The following is a 19,443-nucleotide window of genomic DNA, read 5'->3' as shown; positions in this document are numbered from 1 at the left end:
CTGTTCTGGAAGTGGGCTGGACCCTTTTGTACCTCAAGGCCCATCCCTGTCTCATCAGGCAGACATCTGGCTATGTTGTTAAGAGTTTTATCGTGTAATCAACAGAGTTATGGCTCTCAGAGGATTCATATTGGAACGAAACGACTAGCATCAGGTTCGTATGTGTGTGTGTGTGTGTGTGTGTGTATTAGCAGAGTGGCTCGCTCTGCCACATCTACACGAATGACGGTTCTGAGTTTTAATGTTGCTAGTATGACTGTTTAACAAGGTATCTCTGTCCTGTCTGTTCTTCACAAGGGGCGAAAAGGGGGGTCGGCTAGGCAGTCTATAAAGACTAGCTCGTGGCTGACCAAGGCGAAAGCTGGACGAATCTTTCAATATGTTCTTTGCATTGTCATGCATGAAGAGAGACAGCCGGATCTCTTCTCTCCAAAGATCATAACGGATATTCCCGTCCCGTGTGTTCCAAACCTACTACCTCTTTCGAAAATGATACTGGAATGGATTTAATCGTTCTTTTGAGGATGTGTTTAGCATTTTCTTAGGTAAAGTCGTAAAGGTCGGCTTTTAGCACTGATGGTTATTTGATCGTGTGGGATCTCTCCTTCCAAACATCCACCTCTTCCGGTCATGTGGACACCCCATGCTTCAAGTACATTAATCAACAGACTTATGATTACGTAAATGATAACTTCGTACACCAGATACATTAACAAAATTGTCGTCAACATTTATGTGTTCATATTTAACGATAGTATTAACATCTATTTGTTTCAAGGTCAACTCATAATCCTATTGTCTAGCAGTTTAGTAACACTTTTCAGGTTCTTTGATTCAGTTTGTGTTGTTCATAGTGACTTATAAGACACAGTCACAAAAGATCCTAGTGATGAGGCGTACATTTGTATGGCACGTGCCCTCGCCCCCAAAGCACATGTGCGTGAGTACGTACAGTGAGCACTTTTCGAAATGGCTTTATGAAGGCTGTGTGCACGGGGAGCGACGCCGACGGAAGATATTGTTTTCGGTAGTGTGTGCCTATTGCTCTTAAAAATGTACACTCACATTGCACAAGAAATTAAAGTAAAGGAAAGTTTAAGAAATTACAGAAAGGAAGAAAAGAATATATAGATGTGGAAGATATGACAGGGTGAATAGTGGTCAAAGAAAACGCAGTGTGTAGTAAAGATATACAGAAGAACAGAACAGAATAAACTGAAAATGAAAAAATAGAAAATGATTCGTCAGTTTCCAGGGACCTCGTCCTTTGTGAGCCAGATCATCATTTTGGCCGTTTCTGTTGTTGTTTTGTTTTTCTTTTGCTCTAGGTTGGTTTTCATTAGCCCAGAACTCACGTTTGTTTCCATATTTCGGTAAATAGTGCTTCATGGGGAGCGGTATACGAGCTGCATTCTTTATGTCTTTATGGTGACTGAGTATTAGGACGTGTCCACATTCCGTACATGACATTGAGTTGGCCTCCTATTTCGTATCCTGTCAGTGATCCAGAATTTGGTATTAGATTTTGTCATTGATTTAGTATGAATATTATCTTTCCTTCGTATGTTCACGAGGTCCTCCTCTTCGTCATTCCTGCATCATCAAACATATTGAGCAAAACGCTGGTCCTCACGCTTCTGTATATGTTAGCGTAACAACACCAACGATTAATGTGTGACAGTCGATGACAGTGGTTTAGGTAGTTAGGTTGATCGTCCACGAACTAACACCGTAAATCATAGATCTACATAGAAGTAGCAGCTGCTTAGGTTACGTTAGTGTTCTCTGTATGTTAGACAGCTCGCATCCTAACGCTACTGTAAATCATAGATCTAGAAGCAATATATCACACGCGGCCGCCGGCCAAATCCCAGTCATCGCCGAGAGAGATTTGTACCCCACATCACGGAGAAAGACGAGGATCGGAGCGCTTCCTCCTTCCTGCTCCCACCTGGATAAGGGATCCGATCGGATGCTCGAGCAGATGGGACTGCATAGATTTAAGGCTTACACTTTTTGGGAGGGGAAAGTGTTCAGATTCTCGCTGGCGTGGGTTTAGCAGTCGACGCCATATGGTAACTGCAGGAAGATGGGATGGGGGATTTGATCCTCTCTGAGTCGATTTAATATCGCAGCGGGCTAGATGTTGCCGGAGCTAAATCACTTGTGTTGGTAGTTACTAGGAATATTGCCACGCCAGCGTCCTACGCGTTTATTTCTTCATGACTTATACGTATTTATGTACCTGTGTGAATGAGACGTAACAGCTTGTGATGAGACATATGAAATTGTTTCTCTTATAATAGACGATGCAGATGAAGGTTAGGTATTTCATTCTGCATCATAGCGCCCTGTTATATAGTTTGCTTTGGCTTGGTGACCAGAGAATACTGAGAGGACACTTGGATATCATGAGAAAATTATTCTTCCATGCTGTTCTTTTTTTTAAGTATGGATCGCGTCTCGTTCTCAGCTCGATTTAAGTTTCCGTCTCGAGTTTTGTTTGTGAGTTTTTTTTTTTTGTTTTGTTTTTTTTAGCCCTTTTCTCCGGTTCGTGGTTTCCATTTCCAGGAAGATACGTCTCCGCTTCCAGGTTAATCTCCAAGTCCGACTTGCTCATGTCCTAGGCCGATGCGTGTTCAAGTCCGATTGTGGTTGCAAGTCCGACTGATATTCCATTTCGTATCTTGCTCCAAATACGACACATGTTTCAGGTCTCTGGTGCTGGTGAAACATTTAAACGCTTTCCACCCGAACCCCTGACTTGTAGGCGATATTGGTGGTGGCCTTCAGTGCGATTTCAGTTTCTGTACATATATTATGGATGTTCCAGGTGGGCAGTGGACTCCAGAGGTGTTCGGAATTTATCAGGAAAGCGAAGCCTTGAATGGGAGACGAGTATCCTCGTTGCCCTGGGGAGTGGCGGTGTGGAAATGAATACACAGACCTTGTCGGTGCCTCTCCTGATGGATTCTAACACCACGTGAACCCTAGTCTACAATATCTTTAGATTTTTTTTTCTTTTCATCACATTTGTCTTACATATTTTACATGAAAAATATTAGAGTTTTCGCATAGGTTTGTGCCCGGGTAGACTAGACTTCATTGTCGATATTTCTTCATTTCAGGCAGGGAAATGTTACTTTTTTTCCCTCACGTTTTTTTTCTTTGAAGTTTTGAATTTACATTTATCGTGCAGTGATGATGTAAGTGGGTGGGCTTCTGTCCATCTAGGGGGGAGAATGTTTACGTTGAAGAACGAGGTTCTCGCTTGTAATCAGCTGGGAATCCTATTTTGATCACTGACAGTCGCTGAGCGTTGCCCAACACTCACTTATTAAGAAATCATCAAGACGTATGATGATAACCCAGCGGTCTTTTTGAAAGAGAGAGATGAACGACTTAAGGTCAAAGAATGGACAAACGCTCCGTCAGGACCCTGTAATGTAATGTCGATCTTTTTGAACGTGACGGTACGGCCATCTGGTTATAATGACGTGACCTCTGATTCGACCCCTAAGGGTCAGGTCACAAACATCACGTCGTTGCGCCCTTGGGCCTTACAGGAGTGCTCAAAATGGGTCGACATCCACCTACGTACGTAAGACGTAACCAACTCACAACGTAACATTCCGTGCATTTTACAACTTCTGTTACGTTGATTGAACGAATGATTGCGACACGTGTTATACCTTAACTATAGCTGGTCATTGAGGCAGCTAAGAATTAAAGAACATGCAAGCAGTTCGCAGAAGAACAGTAGAATGATGTATAAATCTGTTCATAGTTTCCGTAATGGTGTTCTTTTCTGGTCTTAATGAACAAGTCAGGCACGAAAGACGTAACTGCATCGCCGTTGTTGTAATGCACAGTTAAAAACCAGGAGAAGCAGCTCGATGGAACTGTCCCCACAAACGAGTGTATAATTTCCAGCACATAATCGGCACACAGGTGAACGAGATTCATAAGGTCTTCCCGACCCTGTCCTGCTCGGTTAAAGAGCAGACCGACCACCTCCCTCACTAAGACTATGACAGGTTGTGAGTCCTCAAGCATTCCACTGCGTTTCTTTAATTATAGTGTGAGGTATAAACTGCTTCACACCTGATGTGGCAAAAGAAAAAAAAATGACTGAAGTGTCGTGCTTTATGCTTGTACTTATCGCCCTGGACTGCTGGCATTCATGCGAAGTACTCGGGGGGGAACTCAACCGTAATATCATTCCCTCATCACGTGTAATAAGAGGGTAAAAAGCGGTTACATGCAGTACAAGCTTGTACTGAAACTCGGCTGTATTACTGTACCCCTGTACCTGGGCCCAGGGAGGACGCTTTAAGCGGTAAATTGGTGAAAGGAAGATGTTTCTTTGCCTTGGCGGTCGTCCCCGCGAAGGGGGCGGGCGGCAGGGAAGCGATACCTGCGCCAACTTTAACGATAGCGGTGGTGGAGGACTCAATATTTCACGAGGTCTGGCCCCCTCCGCCTGCAACAACAGGACAATATTAAGGCAGTATACGAGCCACTAGGTTCCTCTCCCCGCCAGGGGGAAAGGGCTTCTTCCACCTCCTACCCCCGAGGGCGCCGCCCCCTGCTGACTGTAAGGGATGATTCCACGTCTTTTTAAAAATGACATAATTCGTGGATGTATTGTAGCGACCGGGGAAGAGATCGTGGGGAGAACCGTCATGTAAGTGCATAAAATGTGTAAAGGTGAGATATATCAGGCTTCTTATCATATATGGGGTACATTCTAAGACAATAGAATTACGATAAGAGTAGACGCACTGTCGTATAATTGCGACTGTTGGTTGTAAGATGCGACATGAAGGGATGGAGTAAGAGCCCGCATGTTGGTTAAGTGTCGTTTACAGTTAAAGTATTTGTCATCGTGTTGAAGACGATGCGTGTAAGCGGATGATGGTAGAGTAGCTGTTGAGGACACCGACACTCGCAAGAGTCGACGCAGTGAGGTCGCGACCGTTAGCACCAGGCCAAGTGTGGGTCGTGTCGTAACCTCGTTCACGATAAGTCATGGTGGGTCGCGTCGCGAGATCCCTCTTCGAGGAAATTCACTATACAGAAGTGTCTTGTTTCCATCGTAACGAAACAGGAAGCAAATCGCTGGTTCAGTAACAAAAAGGACCAAATATAAATGAAAATCCTGAGAAAAAAGTATATATATATATATATATATATATATATATATATATATATATATATATATATATATATATATATATATATATATATAATCAACCATATAATGTATACATGTCTGATATCACATATTTAGACTTGGCTGCCATACATATGGTCCGGGTTCGGTTCTCGGGGTAAGGTGGAAGATGGTTTACATTACATCATATATATCTAAACATGATCCCTGGGCCTTAGATCTACTGAGCATTATAAAGCAGATTCTTGAACTTATGAAATAAGACAATATTAGATTGTTGTAATTATATTGATATGTAAAAAAAAAAGTGGTCTAGAATATATATATGAAGATAGTGTGTGAATCCAGAATAAAAAGGAAATTATCAGTACTAGAATTATCATATTATATCGAGGAAAAAGTGTGGATGAAGAGTAGATCTTAAGGCAACTCATGATGATTATATCCTTGGGTAACATTGTAAAATGTAGATTCCAGGTCAATAATGTAAAAAGTATACCTTAGGACAAAAGTGTAAGGAAAACATCATAGAGAAGTGGTTTAAAGAATTTATCTTAAGAGGGATTTGGTAAAGAAAAAAAAAGAATGATATAAAAGTCACTTTATATTGAAATTGATAATTGCATTAGTTCTGACGTCAGAATAAAAACGAAGATTAATGATCAGCTAGTTAGCTGGTCTTAGGAGGGGCGACAAGTCATTAGACGCCAGCAGGGGAAGGCCTGGCAATTAGAGTTAACAGACGATCGTTAATATAACAAAGGAAACAGTATAAGTAGGGGCAGGGAACATTAACTGCCCCACTACACTAATTGCTGTCTGAGCACGTTGGTTGCAACCTATTCCCCAACCCCTTTCCCCATTAACTTGGGCGGGTGGGGAGATAAATACCCAACTCTCTCCACCCCTTCCCCCCGTAAACCCCCCACCACAGGAGTCTCCCTTCTACCCGTTAACTCCCCAATACAGGAGCACCCGAACCCCCCCTCTTCTTCCATCCACCCTCAGCTATTGAGATAGTGCGTCACTGCGTCGTCTTAATACGGATAAAAGTATTAGCAGAGCTCATCTCCAACTAAGTTGCGAGGGATGAAGGCGTCGGAAATGATTTTCTGCGATTTCATCATCATTGCAGATAAGAAAGAGCCTTAAGAATGAACTGCAGGGGATCGTGTTATCTGGGTGTGACCGTGTAACATCGAGCTCTGTCGTTCTTTGTACTTTAACTAACTCCTCGACCACGACTTAGGTAAGACCCGAAAGCGCATCTGGACGACTGCTGGGTCTAATGACCTGTAGACCGTGCTTTTAGAAACCAGGGTCATGACCGTCGTCCTCAAGGGTCATACAGTCGTGCTCCGTCGTTGTGCGCCACAGGAGTCGTACCATCGTGCTGAAAGTTCGTACGACCGTGTTCAAGGGTTTTACAGTCGTGCTCACTGGTCCTGTCGTTGTTGCCAGAAGTCGGGCCATCGTGCTGAAAGGTCGCACCGCCGTGCTCAACAGTCGTGCTCAGTCGCGTTGAAGGTGTCTTACCGTCGTGCTCGAGGGGCGGCGGGTAACGGAATGTCCACCAATGAAAAGTTCTCGTTGATCAGGACTTTCAAGTCTCACTTTTCAGGAGAATAAGATTGGAACTTGGGATGTCATCGTTTATGTTAAGAGTTGTGGGAGGGTATGTTTAGGAAGCCCGTCACGTCATCATAGATACTGATGTGAAACATATCTGATCTAAGTGAAATCCTAGTGGATTGGACTCATAAGTAAGCCCGGATGAAAAAGTAAGTGCGAATATAAGTTGTAAATATGCCAAAAATGTATGTCTCCTAAGGTGACTGTCGAATTGTGAGTGATAAAAGTTCTTGATAATAAGTTAACCAGTAAAGAGAATAAGAATTTGCACTGGAATATAAGGCTGGTGACAGTGGATTGCAAGTGAATAGGGATCAGCCTCGGTAGAGTGCGGTTGAATATGGTTCTGTATCGGTAGAATTTGACTGAATGGAGTTCAGGACGGTAGATTGCAACTGAGCAGGTTTCAGATTGGTAGATTCATGAACCTGACGTTACCGGAGATTACGTTAAAAAAAAAGGAAAGCAAAGAAAAAAAATAGATTTTTATACATGTATGAAATATCCGATTGTACCCGAAATGAAAAAAAGAAATTATAATTAGAGGACTTTGTCAAGTTTTACAATAGATCTTTGACGAATAGATTAGAATCCCCGGGAAACGATATCGAAATATGTAGCAGAATAATAGACAGACTGACTAACAGAACGAGTAATTACTAGATGGGGGAAAAAAAGACAGGAATTCTGAAGTGTGAATGTCATTTATGAAGATCATAAGGGTAGTCCTTGGCTAAGTTCATCTGAGCGATACAGAACAGACGTTTAACTTGCAAACTCTCTTAAGTTTGCCTTTAACGTCACTACTACGCAGGTAGGTAGGTAGATACGCAGCAGAATGACTAGACGAATTATGATTACCAGTCTGGTTCGAAAAACAAAAAAGAAATGGTAAATGAGCTTCAGCCTTAGAATAATAGAAAGTATTCCATTCTGAAGATCGAAATTCGAACTGAGAAACTCTGGTTATTTGGAAAAGTGATTGAGGAGTTTCAACAAGTAAAGGATATCGGGGAGTTATTATTAGCAGTGATTTGAAATTCGCGAAACAATACATGGAAGCCGCTCGGAAATCAGCATAAGGAGTGATCACAAGAAACCTCCATCAGAAAACGTCAAAACCTTCATCAGTACCTCGCTAGTCACAACAGCTCGAGTTGGTGGTATAGGTCTGGTCTCCAGGTTATCAGAAGAACGAAGAAAGGACCGAAATACAACATAGGACCAAGGAACATGCCGCACGAGGAGAAGTTCAAATTACTGAACGTTTCTCGATTACGTGAGAGAAGTTTGCAAAGTACTCAATCTTAACTAACTAACAGTGGAGATAATGAGTTTGAAGTGTACAGGGATTAAGGAACAAGGATCAGTGGTCCATGGCTTTAAGGAACTTTCTTCTTGATACAGGGCCACTGGACTTTGGAATATGTCGCATTGAATTATCATAAACATCAATAGAATCCATCCAGACGATACGATTGTTTTTACTTGGTAAATCATTACGGGGTAGAAATGGAAAAGGATTGTTGCGTCGCGAACATCAGTTTAAGACCATTTGGTCTTTTGTATCGTGTGTAGTCGGAGCTGTATATATATATATTTTTTCAGTCGTCTTATTCTATATAATAATTTTCGGTCGGTTATCCTTCGTTCGGGTGGTGGAGCTTCAGCATGGTGGCAGGTATTGAGCCGATGTTGGCAGGTGCTTGATCCTCTTGCCCAGGCAAGCATTCCCCTCGGGCATCTAACCCTCACGTCTCTCTACCTGGTCAGCCTGCTTATCTGGAGTCCCCGTTGTTATTTTTGTTTGAGATCATATTCATTCTTGTCCGTCTTTATCTTGTTTTCCACTGTCGTGTGTATTTTTATTACCGCCTCTCCCCATACACAAGCAACAATGTTGTAGGTTTTTCTTTTATGTTGGAGGATCCCGTAAATATGGTAAGCGTTGCAGACACGAGGAAATGAAAAGGGAAAACTTCTTTGGAGAGTTTTGAAGACATTGCAAAACCTGCCTTTAAAATAGAGGGTCAGGTCGTAGTTTGTGGGAAGGACATGAGGGGGTAAAGAGTTCCCAAGCTTTGCGGTGTTTGGAAAAGAAACAGTTATCACAGCGGCCCACGCTTGAGTTGCCAGGGGCCCCATGGTAATCTCATGACACACTTACACACGTGTTAAACCTTTGAGCACGACTGAATCGGTTTTAGGTGTGATAGTCTGACATTTGATCTAGTCCTGGAGGGTCAGGTTAAAGGCTACACCGTCATAGTTTGGTTTGGCTTTTACTCATGTCAACCTTGAGCGTGAGGTGGCTTCGGTTCCTGGCCAGGTGTGTCTTGAGAGTATCTTACGTATTAGTATCTCTGTATAAATATTGCTTGGGGACTTCATCTTGTATTCAACCAGGTATACATTTTCTTCGTCGACAGATATGTCACACACTTCCTTGAATCGATGGCAGACATTTTGGCACGTTTTTTTTTTTCTTTCGAGCGACATTGATTCCCTGGCTGAACAGACCTCGTTTGTTTTGAATTTCTCTCTCAACCAAAACCCGGCCGCCATACTCCATCAGCTATTTTACACTTATTGGGGCGTATGGACTGGAATATTTACCATTTTACGTCCTCTCTCCGTTTTCTGCGTATTGCCCCAAAGGGTTTTCATGCCCCGTATCTGCGTCCATCAAGACAGAAGTCAATTGCTAGAGTTGATGGCACGGGTGATTGCATGTGAAGAGGTTCATACCCAACAGGATGACCAAGAGAATGTTAAAAATCCTCTTAAAACTCCGGCGGGCAACACCCATCTGTCGGAGGCTCGCCCAGATTGCCAATCCTCTCTGAAATTTTTGTGAGAGGCCGACGGGCCCTTAAATCCCGATGTGCGGAGGAGGCACAAGGAAGGGTAGGTAGAGGTGGCGCTGAAGAACCGAGCACCATAACTCCGTGGGGAAAAGTGCGTAAAATCGGGTCATGTTGGGAGAAGGAATACTTATCTTTTAAGTAGAAAGTGCTCGCGTCTGAGACGATTCTGTGAGACCATTTATGAATCATTCGCTTACTAAAAGGAGAGTACAGAGGAGGTGAAGCAGCGATAGATAATTCATTGGGAGGTCCTAACAAGGCTGGTTGTGAGAGATGAGGAGATCTGGAACCCACAGTTTGTTGTGGTGAGAGGAGAAAGACAGACAGATTTTGTTTCAAAGAGAGAAACCTTGAGTACTGAAGGCAATGCTGGGGCGCAAATTTTGCATCGTGTAACACCGCAAAACCCTCAGCCACGGGTGTTAAGGCAACGCATCAGACGTCCTGGTGGCGAGGGAAAGGACGCTACCGCTACCTGCGTGTTATGGGAAACGAAACCACACAATGTTAATGTGTGATTCTCCCACCATCAGCACCGGAATACAGCATTCGTGAGACATAATTGCATGAACAGAAACTGTATTCCCTACTTTGTACTGTATGAATATAGTTGGAGTCGAAATACATTAAAAAGGAATTTTTTTTTTAATAACGGAGCCTCGTAAAATTCTTCAGATTTAATTCAGTCATGCAATTTTCAGAAAATGGAATATTTTGATGTAGCTGACACCTCCAACAAACAGACGCACACACACACACAAACGCGCGCGCGCGCAAGAGAATTTAAGTAGGAGTTAAGGACATTGGGAAGTGTGTGTGTGTGTGTGTGTGTGTGTGTGTGTGTGTGTGTGTGTGGCTGTTTGACAGAATCACGAAATACAACAATCAGATTGGGGAAGAATTTCTCCCACTGAATATCGAGTCGTGAACTCTTGAGCTGATGAATAAATCCCGTCTGTCTTTTGTCTCGTGTACTTCCCAGCATTTGATGACTGTGGTTGAAATACTTTGCGTCTCCCTTTATCAGTGGACAGTTTATAGGCTATGATGGTGTTGAACCTGCTTAAAGGTGACCAAGAAAAATGGTGTACTAGGCTGTGAGCTGACCTGCAGAGGAATGCAGAGAACAAGGGTCTGTTGGATAATTTATATAATTGTTGGTTGTTGTTGTCCGATATGGTCTGCTAAAATCCTAATTGAAATACCAGTCGGTAGTCACGCATATGCTCTGTCCACCCCCACCTACCCACCCAAGCGCTCTGGACTGGTGGTGACATTTTGCTGGAACCACTCGGGTCGCTGGATTTAAAGTTGGGTACGAGCATCGCTGGGCATGGTGAGCCAACTCCTCTCTACTTCTCCTGTTGTACAGAATTGAAGTTAAAATGGTTTTGCCTGGGAACATTGGATAGGAAAGAAGTTAATGTAGAAAAGTAGAGTCGAAGTTACCTTGAATTGTAAAGTAGGGCATATATATATAACTATCCCTCAGCCTTCACAGAGAAATATGAGGCATACCCTCGCCTCACACTTCAGCCACTGCACTCACACATCCCCCAATCACAAAACTCATTCACACAGTAATGGACCAACAAACATTATGCAGCCTTTCCACTAGCCCAATCCTGAACTCTACACGCGACGTACGCACTTCTGGAACTACACTTCCCAGACAAACAAGGGTCTGTGCTGCGGACACCACCTATCTCCTCTTCACGTGTTACAAACATTGATTCTGCATAACACGGGACTCCTCTTAAGGTACAGCTAGCTCACTAAAGACACAGAACACTTACTCCTCAGCTGCCCAGCACTTACCCTACTCAAACATACGGCACTATACTTCATGACCAGTGGTTCCAACCAGGTGAAATTAGCTGACCTACTGGAGGGCTACGGGAGTCCAATAAAAGGGTTCCTGGGGTGAGGCGGGACGTCCCAGCTCTAGACCAGTAACTCGTGCACGCAAGTATATCTTTGGAACGCTTCCTCCCCGGCCTCACTCACCCACTGAGTAAGGTATCTATCCCCTCCCCCTGCAAGCTACCCTCGTCATATCAGTCGGGCTCTGACTCATAATGGGAATTTTTGAGAAATTTGCGGCGTCTCTCGCTCACTTCATCCACGAACACTGTGTTGTGTTGTAACAATTAGCGCCATCTGTTGAATATGGCGGCTTAAAGTACTGATACGCAGGTCTCAGATCACCTCACGAAAAGAGGAACTTTTGTTAAGTTAAATATATCTTGTCTCGGTTCTTCGGACCCTAAAGAACTTCACGAAATCTTCCTTTAAGAAAAGAAATATATATATATATATATATATATATATATATATATATATATATATATATATATATATATATATATATATATATATATGTATATATATATATATAACCATGTCTGGCGCCCCCGCTCCCGGGAAGGAATCCATAGGGCAGAATACGAACCGGATTCGTAACGTTACGCCTTCGATAGAAAAAAAAAGGCAGGATTGTGGAGGAGGGAGGGATGGAGGTGGTGGGAGTGAGAAGGGAGAGGAGAGGAGCAGGTATTCTCAGAGACAAGCTCGTAGGTAAGCCACTCCTTAAAACAAAAGCCCCCCTCCCCTCCCCTCCCCTCCCCTCCCCTCCCCTCCCCATCATGTGTAATATGGCGTAAGGAGAAGGGAGGAACGTCTCCCCTCTCCCCTTCTCCTACCCCTCGTGTGGTATAGGATATGGGATGGGGGACGCCTCTCCCTTACCCACCTCCCTCTCACCGACCCCCTCGCCCCGTCATCTACCCCAGGCTGGGCCAGGCTGGGGGAACTAAGGCAATTTCGCAGGATTACAAAAGTTCGTATGCAAATAGCCTTTTAATTATTCATTAGTGCGCTTAAGTCAACACAGGGATCCGAGTTTCTCCTTCATATTGGCCTGCTGGAGTTATACACTGGGGAGGTCTCTCTCTCTCTCTCTCTCTCTCTCTCTCTCTCTCTCTCTCTCTCTCTCTCTCTCTCTCTCTCTCTCTCTCTCTCTCTCTCTCTCTCTCTTGTTCGTTAAGTGTTTGCGAGAAATTACGACCAAGAATTTCACCAGCATTTCCCCCCCCCCCCCCTTTTTTTTTTAACCCCGAAAGATCCACTTCCTTGAGTGTATGTAAATCTAAAGCCCAAATACGCCGTATGGATGTTGATGACTGTGGGATCCAGAGGTGGTTATGCGATTTTAGGGTTCAGGAGGTAGTAGAACCATTGTATGTGTACATATACACGAGAGATGACGGTGACCAGGGTTCGAAACCGACGCTGGCCGTGTTGCGTTCCTGCGCGTATCGCTCCCCAAGTGTCGTAAGCATTGATGTTTTGCCACGGTAAACAAATAGAACACACTGATGCTGTTTTAGAAGATTATTTGAATCTACTCCACTCACAGTGTCATATTAAGGAGGACAATTAAACTCGACAAACGTTTCTCTTTAAAGACATTAGAGAAGATTTGAAATATCACAAACGTCTTTTGTGTTGCCTTTTTTTGAAATGAACATTTCCCACCTTGGTTCTCAGATAGAAAACGTCTCGAGTCGAAAAATATAAGTAGTCATATTTTTGGAAACCTGAGTTGATTATGATGGTATAAGGAATGAGATCTGCCCAGCGTGTATCGCTCTAACGATCACGGGTGTACCTTTATATTGTTTTCGTATTGGATTCCATATTAAGGGTGTCAATTTGAACATACTCACCCCCGCCCTACCACTCCTCCTTTTAGAGATCTATTCTTTAATGGAAGAAGGATGATTCTACTCGGTCATAAAAAGGCTGAACCCCTTGAAATAAAGGATTGGAGACCTACTTCTCCCTCTGACGATTCTATTCTATTAACTCAGATTTCCCCCCCCCCCCCCATCAAAGGGATTCTCTGTTGACAGAAGAGATTCTCCTACGTCAAAAGATTTTCTTTTTCTCTCTCTCTCTCTTTATCATAAAAGGAAGTACATCTTTTGAAGATATTCTGCTACAATGAAATAGATTCTGGTCTCTTGAAATGCGTTTCACCTTGTCCAAGTACATGTTGTTTACATTGCCTATGATTACGTTTCGTCAGTACTCATTGTAATTGCTACTGAAACATTTCAAGTTGTGCTTAGAATTGCGCTTCGTCTTTAGTCTTTGTAATTACTGAGTCGTTTAAAAGTTAGTATCAGTCTTACTTTCACTTCAAGACACATATAAATCTTCACGAAAGAAAATAAGCAATTTCAAACGAAAATGTAATTTGGTCCTTTGAAATGAAACCGTTCGTCTCGAAATCTGTTTGTAATCATCAGACTTTGTCTCGACACATTATATTTGAATATGTCATCAAGATCAACCTATGTCAAATTTAATTCCATTCCTTGAGACTGCTAGAACTCATCAAAATTATTAGAATATATAAATTATAGATAAATTATATGAATGAATAAATTTTTATATATATATATATATATATATATATATATATATATATATATATATATATATATATAAATATATTTGGGGATAGGGGAGAAGGAATACTTCCCCGTGTATTCCCTTCGTGTCGTAGAAGGCGACTAAAAGAGGAGGGAGCGCGGGGGCTGGAAATCCTCTCCTCTCGTTTTCAGTTTTCCAAAAGACAGAAAAGGGGAGGCCAAGTGAAGGTATCCCCTGTAAGGCTCATTCCTCTGTTCTTTACGCGGGAAATGGCGAGTATGTATGAAAAGAGATATTGATACGATGATTAAACTAGTTTGCGATGATATATAATGTTATGAAGGTGTAGTCACAATTCAGTACGAGCTTAGATAATTATATTTAAACTGTAATTTTTCCATACATGAAGCATGACAGTGTTTCATGAGGCAGATTGTCTCCGTGAAACATGTGCTGCATGTATGGAAATACATTACATGTTAAATGAAATTATCTTCATTACTGAATCGCAATTTCACCTTCATACATACATATATATATATATATATATATATATATATATATATATATATATATATATATATATATATATATATATATATATATATATATATAGAGTTGTGCGCAGGAGGATGGATGTGCTGGAAATGAGATGTTTGAGGACAATGTGTGGTGTGAGGTGGTTTGATCGAGTAAGTAACGTAAGGGTAAGAGAGATGTGTGGAAATAAAAAGAGCGTGGTTGAGAGAGCAGAAGAGGGTGTTTTGAAATGGTTTGGGCACATGGAGAGAATGAGTGAGGAAAGATTGACCAAGAGGATATATGTGTCGGAGGTGGAGGGAACGAGGAGAAGAGGGAGACCAAATTGGAGGTGGAAAGATGGAGTGAAAAAGATTTTGTGTGATCGGGGCCTGAACATGCAGGAGGGTGAAAGGAGGGCAAGGAATAGAGTGAATTGGAGCGATGTGGTATACAGGGTTTGACGTGCTGTCAGTGGATTGAATCAAGGCATGTGAAGCGTCTGGGGTAAACCATGGAAAGCTGTGTAGGTATGTATATTTGCGTGTGTGGACGTGTGTATGTACATGTGTATGGGGGGGGGGGTTGGGCCATTTCTTTCGTCTGTTTCCTTGCGCTACCTCGCAAACGCGGGAGACAGCGACAAAGTATAAAAAAAAAAAAAAAATATATATATATATATATATATATATATATATATATATATATATATGTGTGTGTGTGTGTGTGTGTGTGTGTGTGTGTGTGTGTGTGTGTGTGTATAAAGCTATGGGTATCCTCTTATGTTTCCTGAAGTGTCCCAGAATCTCAGTACGTTTGATATTTCTCACATTTCCTTTCTATTTCCTCGTGTGTTGGGTTACCTCGTCTTCTCTTTGTTATGTGTATATTTCTGGCCATTTTGATTTCTTTTCACCTATGATTGCTGAGACGGCAGAGGCAAGCGAGCGCCCTGATTAAGGCCATCTCGTTAACGCTATATACCCCAGAGCCGAAATCAGGTACCCAGTTTATCGACCCACCTCGCGGGGAGGATGAACAGCTGGGTGACAATTGCATGCCGACTGCCCCGTCCATGGCTCGAGACTCCATACGTGCCCGTGCATGCGTCATGGTCCGCAACGCCAACCACCACACCCCACACAGTTCCTCGTAATGTTCCCAGACCTCATTTCTGCTTCTCCCTCGTCGCATTTCCCTCGGATCACTTTGCTGGACCGGTGGTTCCTTTATGTGTCTGCTTTGGGTACTTGTGTATCATGCTCGTCTTCTCATTTGTTATCATCACGACATCTGGTGTCTTTGGTTGACATCTGGTTCGTCCGTGCCTGTCTGAGGCTCGCTGGGTTAAAGATACTGTTCCTCGTATCTTATTTTCCCTTCCTCTTTTCAGCTTTCTTTTGTCTATTCTTGAGAGTCATTGGTCAGTTGCCTCGAGGGTGTCATAGGGTGTGGTATTTCGCATATTTTTTTTTCAACCTTGAAGATAAAATGTGACAAAAAAATAAAAAAAATACATACTATGGGAAAAAAAGGTAATGGCGTGGGGGAGGAAGGGAGTGAGGGAGGGGGGACACACACACCTCCATAAACCGGATGCCATATTTTTTTTATCTTCTCTTCTTTTTAATGTGAAAACAATTCTGCATTTTCTTCTACCTGAGGATAAAAATGCACTTTTTAGTGTTGAGAGTTGGGAGATTATTTCGTGCAAGGATGCGCCCGGCCAGATGAGAGAACCACTACACTGACGTTTTTAGAAAAGCAGTGTGAAGACGCGTTAATCTCAACGGCTCATGAGACCGTAAGTTTAAACGCTGTGGCTCGGCTCCTTTACACGTCTGATGTGTAATGTTCTATGATTTTTATTTTTGATTTTTTTTTTTAACTTTTTTCGTTCTTTTTTTATGTACAATTTTGCATTTGGTTACCTCATTTTCATAGCCTTTAGAAATTACTGAGAGGGAAAGAGCAGTCCTTCATGTGTCCCTGGGTAGTGACTGAAAATTTGAGATGAATATTCAAAAAGTTTGTAATCCCACAAGAGCTTCAGACATAACAGGCAGATATTACTAGACAATTTTCCAAAAAAAAAAAAAATAAAGATAAACCAAAATAGCATTAAAGAATTAAAATAAAAAAGATAAAAAAAATAGCACAGATTCTCACCATTAATCAAAGAATCTAAAATAATATAACAAAATTTAGATTTTTTTTAAGTAGATGAAAAAAAAGATATATATATATATTGCATACATTAAATTCTTTTGTATTATTACTTCACTTTATCCCATATTCCCGGCTTCTGCTTGTTGTCCTTGTCTTTGTGTCCGTGTGCCGACCCTCCCTACCCCCCCAAACGCCCCCTCCCCTGCATGTGTATGAAACCCCCACCACTCCCGCCCCCCACCCCCTCCGTGTGTCATGACACTTCTCCCCTTCCCCCCAGAGTGTCGTGCACCCCCCCCCCATACCACCCCCCTCCTGTGTCGCGTCCCCAGGCCACCAGTGTCAAATTTGTGTGTGTGTGTCAAAAGACTCTCCTGTGTCTGTTATCTGAGCGGGTACTAAGGCCGTGCTGAACCTGGTCTATAAGGATACCAGAGGATCCGTGGCCACCAAGAAGCTCTCGGGTCCAAGGGGCATCATCAATGTGTTTGCGCTCGCCCGTCTCCTGTTGGCCAGCTCCCTCCCTCCAGACCCAAATCTGATGTACGGGGTCGTCTCTCGATCTTACTTAGGAAGAGAAAGTTGGGCGGCGGCGGGGGGGGAGAGAGAAGAAGATAGAAGTATAGAACAGGGATGGGGAAAACAAGTTCACTCACTCAACACCCTTCCACACTTGGTGATAATCCCAAGAAGACCATGAGATGACAGAGGGAAGCATGAGTTTAAGTTGTGACGCTGTCCTGTGTTATGCGCGCCCGCCCATCCATCCACCCACCACCCACCCACCCCCGCGCGCGCCACGGGAGACGGTCGGTGGGGAAACGGTGACCGAGAGAGAGCTTGTTGTGTCGCCCGCCTCCGTATTCTTATACTTGGGCGATGATAAAAATCTTGGCCTTAGTGTAGCTGGTAGTGATGATGTTGCTCACGGACGGTCTCACCAACTGTGTCCGGCTGTAGAGTTGAACATTATATTAGTGGTTATTCAAAGGTCCTTCAAAGTGAAAAAAAAAAAAAATATAGAGAGAGAGAAAAAAAAATATACATATGCAAACCAGTATTATCTTCTTCGGTTATACTCTCCCAGAATGATGAAGATATATTTCAGCCATGTATTCTAATGTTTTGATACAGGTGGCTTTCTCATACGGGACATTTCCCAATTCCATGCATTGTAGCTTAGAAATGTAGCCAAAAAGCAAACTTTTTTCCAATGTCCCATTCGCAACACTGTGACCTTGATTTATGTGACTAGAGAACTTTTTCTCTCAGTGTTTGTTTCTTGTGTTAAATTGTCATATATGTATATATATATATGTATGTACACATCTTGTTTGATAGTAATGTTTATCATGTCATAACGAAGTCGAGGTCAGAGCCGTGCGAGGCGGTGAGGACGCGGGACATCAGTAGACACTGTGTTTATCCCCAACCTCGGAACAGACCCGATTGACTCTACTATGATCTTATGACATCCATGCGCAGTTGTTTATTTTTTCATACCAAGATTTTTCCTATCAGACTTTTGTATATTTCTCAATCTCATTGCCATCTCTCTATGATATATATATATTTTTTTTTTTTATTTTCAAAATTAAACTCTTCTTCTCTGTCTCTCCCTGTCTCTCTGTCTGTCTCTTTCCTAATTCATTCTTGGGACTGCAATGGATTTGCACAAGAAACTAAGATTTTGCACTTTTATATAATATTTATGCATTTATCCCATGCATGGACCATTTTATTCTGATTAATTTAATCATAATGCATTACGTGCTATACTGCTCACATTACTTGGGTTTGATTAGGCTATAGCATGATATACTGATTGTTCTTCATGATGATTCACATATTGTGTATACATATTTATATTTACTAGGAGTTAAGTTCATGTTGTTCAGTAATCCAGTCATCCAGTTTTGAGGAATATCATGATAACTTTTTATATAACTTAGGCTTGAACCAGTCCCTCTCTCTCTCTCACATGGGTCTTCCCTGTGTCACAGAGTCTCCCATCAGTCAATTGTCTTGTACTCCCACTCACCAGGAGATCTCCCCTCCCTCCCCCCCCCCTCCCCCCCCCCCCCCCCCCCTCCCCCCATCCCCTCAAGCAACCTGCCCCGTTTTCATATCCCGCCCGCCACCCACCCACCCACCCACCCATAACATCGTAATGCCGCCCACCCACGCCCCTCCCCCCATCATCCCTCCCGCCCCTTGGACTGTCTCTCTCTCCCCTTCCCCCCATTAGCGGGTTCTGTGCCCCCTGAACCCCATCTTCTCTAACCGTGTCTCTACCGTTCACCGGGTGTGTGCAGGCGGGTGGCTGTCATCCGTGGTCGGGTGGTCACGCCCCAGGGCCAAGGCATCGTCGGCGTCAGGACCAGCGTCGACAAGGAGTCCAGGTTCGGCCTCACCGCCACCAGGAAGGGAGGATGGTGAGTACCTTTTATAACCTGTTCTAAAAATGTTTCCAGACCTGTATCACGTGTGTGTGTGTGTGTGTGTGTGTGTGTGTTTAAGCAGTCGTCTAAATGTTCGACTCCCGGGGCCAAGTCCCGCGGCACATGCTTTGCAAGATTGAAGGAGGAATTCCACTGAATATATATTGTGGATGCTGTGCGCCAGACGTGTCGATCCAGG

The 19,443-nt window shown here is 43.0% G+C and overlaps 1 protein-coding gene across 5 annotated transcripts in view; it reads left to right on the top strand.

Moving 5' to 3' along the window:
• Nucleotides 1-19,443, top strand: part of LOC139752068 (teneurin-a-like) — a 1,037,677-nt gene that overhangs the window by 884,234 nt on the left and 134,000 nt on the right. For all 5 annotated transcript variants that reach the window (XM_071667906.1, XM_071667907.1, XM_071667905.1 and 2 more), the window contains one exon: nt 19,119-19,238. In XM_071667906.1, the coding sequence (XP_071524007.1) occupies nt 19,119-19,238 (120 nt within the window). The remainder of the gene's footprint in view (nt 1-19,118; nt 19,239-19,443) is intronic.

Source organism: Panulirus ornatus, chromosome 12, assembly GCF_036320965.1.
Source record: "Panulirus ornatus isolate Po-2019 chromosome 12, ASM3632096v1, whole genome shotgun sequence".
NCBI lineage: Eukaryota > Metazoa > Arthropoda > Malacostraca > Decapoda > Palinuridae > Panulirus > Panulirus ornatus.
This window is presented reverse-complemented; position numbering and strand designations above follow the sequence as displayed.